This window comes from Macadamia integrifolia, chromosome 12, assembly GCF_013358625.1.
Source record: "Macadamia integrifolia cultivar HAES 741 chromosome 12, SCU_Mint_v3, whole genome shotgun sequence".
Lineage (NCBI taxonomy): Eukaryota > Viridiplantae > Streptophyta > Magnoliopsida > Proteales > Proteaceae > Macadamia > Macadamia integrifolia.
Genome location: NC_056568.1, coordinates 3583400 through 3588528, shown reverse-complemented (window position 1 = coordinate 3588528; position 5129 = coordinate 3583400). Strand labels below are relative to the sequence as shown.

At 36.6% G+C, this 5129-nt stretch overlaps 1 protein-coding gene across 5 annotated transcripts in view; it reads left to right on the top strand.

Moving 5' to 3' along the window:
• LOC122057866 overlaps positions 1–5117 on the top strand; it is a 19395-nt gene extending 14278 nt beyond the window's left edge. For 3 of the 5 annotated variants that reach the window (XM_042620204.1, XM_042620203.1, XM_042620207.1), the window contains 4 exons: positions 3485–3677; positions 3863–4133; positions 4249–4593; positions 4764–5117. In XM_042620204.1, the coding sequence (XP_042476138.1) occupies positions 3485–3677; positions 3863–4133; positions 4249–4490 (706 nt within the window). In that variant the 3' untranslated portion in view covers positions 4491–4593; positions 4764–5117. Of the gene's footprint in view, positions 1–3484; positions 3678–3799; positions 3809–3862; positions 4134–4248; positions 4594–4763 lie in introns of all 5 variants that reach the window. The other 2 variants (XM_042620206.1, XM_042620205.1) reach the window with 2 other exon arrangements.
• Positions 5118–5129: the final 12 nt, after the last annotated feature.

Here is a 5129-nt window from a genome sequence, read left to right as displayed (position 1 = left end):
TTTTTTCCCATTTTAGTACTCTCGGGTAATTTGTTTTCAGCATTCTATTTTATGTTTCTCACACAAATATATCCACAACATCATGGTCTCTTTTTAATTTGAAATTGCAAGCTAAAAGGGGAAAATAATTCCATGTGTTCTTGACTTCTCTTTCATTCAAAATATGAGCTTGGATTGGATCATGGAAAGGGAGCATGCTTATATATTTGTTAGCAAAAGAATTTGGTGAGGGAGCATGCTTATGTACCTAGCAAAAGAATTTGGTCAGTTAGTGTTTCTTCAGGAGTTCAGGGTACGTTTTGAATAGGCCTGTTGAGGAGCACCCTTTAGTATGGGCTGGTCTTGGTAGTAAACATGTGGCTCAAGCCTGAAAACTTGAGTAAATAGTTCTAAAAAAATTGGATACCAAAAGATAGGTTAGAGATTCAGGTTAGGTGTGATTCCGACTACAAAGTAACATAACAAGTATTATATGCTTTTGGATTGCCTTAAAGTTGGGGAGAAATGCCCATGATGTGCCTCTTTACTTGTGCCCCTGCTATTTTGACAGTTATATACCAACTTCTTTTCGATTGTGCCTTGCAAAATTGCACAATTTCCAACCTTCTTCCACACTAATATTTTGACAAATAACTTGTCATAATAGCTTTCTAGCCACCCAAGCTTTTTCTTAAAAAAAGGAGAAGAGTTGGAAATTTGGGACTATGCAACAGCAAATACTAAAAAAAAAAAAAATGGAGAGAATGAAAGAGGATCATGGTACTGAATTGCTTCCATATCCACAAGTGTCTGGATTAAGCCTTCTGTTTGAAATGCACTTTCCTATCCATGATTTATGATTAAGTTTTGACCATTACTCATTCGTGCACAAGAGGGTTGAAGCTTAGGTTTAGGGTTTTGCCATGGTTGTCAAAGATTAACTATAGTCCTATAAATTTCTCCCTTTTGTGTTGTGTGCCCTTCTTGGAGAATCGTTTTCTGCTCAAGTGTCAAGGTCGCATTCTTTAATTTTAAGAATGTTGTATTTCCTCTAGGAGGTGAGTGGTGCAGATAGATGTTGGATTAGATTAACACATGTAATTCATAAGCAAGTAGAGTTTGAGTCCAACTAAATTTCAGTTTTAATGTTAAAGAGTCAAGTTTAGATTTTCGTTTTAGGATAGGATTGGAACTTCTTTATTTCCTTCTATATAACGGTAGGTAAGCAATGATTCTCAGTTGAATTGGTATGAGTTGAAATAAGTGGATTGTTATCATATACCAGAGCCAGGAGTGCAGTGCGTGCTTCTCTTCCCTTCCCCATCGATTTTCTCAGCAGTCTTCTTTTCCCTCCCATTACACACTGTTATTCTTTCATCTTTCTTGTTTTCTTTCTTGTCTTATGAAATTATTGTTTTCTCTTATTCTGAGCGTTAGTTGCAGCCCCCAGGCAGTTGGTTAATATCTTTCATAGCAGAACCAGTTGGCTTGATGTTTTGGGTATAAGCCAACCTCGCATAGGCTGCCTAACACCTACGACCTGTTTCCCTAGTAATCACACTCTGTATTAAGAACCAAATCTGCAACCCTCCTGGTTCTCTTCTACCCCCAGATCTGATTTGTAGGAGTAGTATAACTTCTTTGACCTCGCCTACCGTTAGAATTGGCAGAACATCAAGTTTCTGGCCTTCGCCTGCAATTTCAGCCTTATTGAAACTTGCATGAGCGAGCTATTACACCTGAAACAAGGTTGGGTGACCGCTGGGTTTCTGTTTACCGTGGTGAGGAGGATGAATTCGTCTTTCTTAATCGCAAATAAGCCCCTCACTTATTAATATTACTTAAAACCATTCTAGTTCTGATTTCTACTATAACTCATTACATTGTTGAGATTTAATTTCAGAAAATTCCCTCTTGCCTCAGTTTTAATACTTTTACGTCCTTTATTCTTTTTCTTGCCTAAAGAGGTCCCAATTCCCAACTATCCTGAATATATACAAACTTACCACCTGATGCAGATAAGTCGCTTAAAAGGTATATTTTATTGGAAATAAGTCTTGGGTTGAGTTATGTATGTTTTGGGCCTTTGATCTCATGGATTTCCATTGTAATAGACCACTTTAATGGGCCTAAAATATGGGTAGAAAGTAGGAAAACGAGATTTAATTCATTAGTTTAGTTAATGTCCTGTTTTGAGTTTATTTTCTTTCTTATTACAGTTTCCTAGTCAGTTTAGGTTTACCAATTACTTAAGGATTGGGTTAGGCCTTTCTCTTTTAGTGTTTGAGTTGTTTCGAGTCTTCAATATAAATTTGTAAGGGCTACAACATGGTATATGAATTTGAATGAAATTTTCTCTTGTTGTTTGCAAAGATTTGCCTGGGATAGGTTGTGTTCATTAACTGGGATAGTTGAGGGTGAGAGACCTAGGTTGTGATAGCCATTCCCCTACACCCCCCCCAATTCTTCCCTTCCTTCTTTCCTCTATTTTTCTATTTTATTTTCTGATTTGTTCTTGAATCTAAAATTTATTGAATGTACTAAGGATTCGATCACTTGTGATTCGATCTTACATTAATATTCCCTATCTTAGAAAAAAAAAATTGTACTCAAATTTTATAGAGCGTAAGAATGATTCGCACATGATGTACATCTGTCATCAAACCATAGAAAAATTCAGATAGTTCCTTGAACATATGGATGTAGTTGTATATGCATGGTTGATGTTTTTCAAGGTACTTCAAGGGGGATGATGAACTCTACATGCTCAACTTCAACGCCTTCAGATGTATCCATGGGACCGTCTACTCGCTCATCTTCTATTGGCCCTTTAAACTTGGGTTCTAAAATTTGCTCTTCACCAACCAACTGTTAGTATTCACCTTCTGGAACTCTTACTGTGTTCTGAAATTGGTTTTTCCATCTAGCTTGTTGGCAGACTTCTTTTTTCTTCTTTATTTTTTGGTTTATTTTTTTTATTTTATATATATATATATATATTTATATATATATATATATATATATAAAATATATTGCTGTAGTCAACTTCAACGTCTTTTTTTCTGGTGGGAATTTTATTGCTGTAGTCAAATTCTTGACTCTGTGTCATGCACGCTTGGATCAATTTCCACAAGGCCCATGAGTCAAATTCCCTTTCTTGGCTGAGGGGTCAAAACTTGGGTGAGTGGAAAGTCAATAGCGGACAAGTTTTTTGCAAGGGGTTGGTTATTAATTTTATTCAGCTGATTTTTTTTCAGATGGACGGGTTACTCATAGTGTGTTTTACATTTTGTAAGTTCTTGTAAAGACTCTTGTGATGTTCTAAGTTCTTTCCAATCCATTTACTTATGCTTGATTTATTAGAGTTTAGAGTTCATTTGCTTCCTTTCTATTTTTATTTGTGATGAATATTATTGAGCTGCTTTAATAGTCATTCCGGTATGCCATAGATGCAAATATGGTTATCCTTCTCAATGCTTCCCATTATTTTGCATTTTTATTACAGTCCGGGCATCATGTTGTTGATTTTTTCAAAAGCTAGTAGCCATGTTCCACTCAAGATTCTTTCGATAGAGGATGGCACTGTTCTTAAGGCTTTCAACCATCTGCTTCATCGAGATAAGAAGGTGGACTTCATTGAGCAGTTCAATGAAAAGCTTCTTGTGAAGCAAGAGAATGAAAATCTTCAGATTCTTGATGTAAGAATTTTCTTGTTTGTATTTTCTTATTTATTGGAAATTAAATATTTTCTCGTTGATATACCAATGCCAGGTCTTCTCATTAATATAACAGATTAATACTAGTTTTTTCTCATCTTCAGATTCTTGATCCATGTTCATTATTAACAAAGTTTGACACAGTTTATTTGCTGGTTTCCATGTAGGTTCGTAATGCTGAGCTAACAGAAGTTAGCAAATCTGAGTTCATGACTCCCTCCGCCTTTATCTTTCTGTACGAGAATCAGTTGTTCTTGACATTTAGAAATCGAACTGTGGCTGTTTGGAACTTCCGAGGGGAGCTAGTAACTTCATTCGAGGATCACCTCCTATGGCACCCTGATTGTAACACAAACAACATTTATATCACAAGTGATCAGGATCTTATTATTTCTTACTGCAAGGCTGAGTCTGATGATCCATCAGTGGAAGGAAATGGTAAATTTTCTCTGCTGATAATGTTCTTAGGTGCCCTCACACTTTAGTTGTCACTTGGCTTTCGTGAATAAATCAATTGAATTTATTGGATTATATATCTGATTCTTCGTGGCAGCTGGTTCAATCAACATCAGCAATATCTTGACTGGGAAATGCCTTGCTAAAATACGTGCAAACAACAGGAGTAAAGAAGAGTGTAGGATCAGTGGCAGATTGAAGAAGCGGTTATATGCCTCCAGAAGTAGGAATCTGGTTGCAGATGCTTTGGAAGATATTACCGCACTCTTTTATGATGAGGAACACAATGAAATCTACACTGGTAACAAGCATGGTTATGTCCATGTATGGTCTAACTAAAGACAATATGTTGCAATATTTCATTCTGGATTTGATGAGTGTTACCCAAAGGTGATGCATCATTGGGCTGGCTGCACCATTGATGAAAGAATTTCATGGCACTGTAAGTGTTATTGTAGTTTTGCCTGTTTGTTTGTATTTCTGTTGTGCATTTACTTATTTTTCTTCCCATTTGTCAAACTTTATTATTTTGAGTAGAACAGAACTGTACAGAGGAGGTAAGATCTATTTACAATTAGGTTGAAACATTTCTGAGAGTGCTTCCCTTGCCAGGATAGAATGATGCATCAAAAAGTCAACTTCCTGATTAGTTTTGACACGGGTGACAATGATCAAGTTGTGAAGGTGGAAGCCATGCGTTTGCTGACATGATTTTATGTAAATCGTAATTGGATGAGGAAGATTGGCTAATCTGGTTTGGGGATCCGTTGGGACAGTCCCGGTCGTAGTCCAATGATTTGATGGCTATGACCATGCACTTACTGTCTGACTCGGGAGAAGCAGGGATTGGATCAGTTAGATGCATGTCTAAGAATGCATTCAAGATGTTTCCTGCACATCCTATCACATGAGATTTTGCAAATCTGAGACCGTTATTGGTATATGTAACTATTGAAATTTCTTTAATTCCCCCCCCCC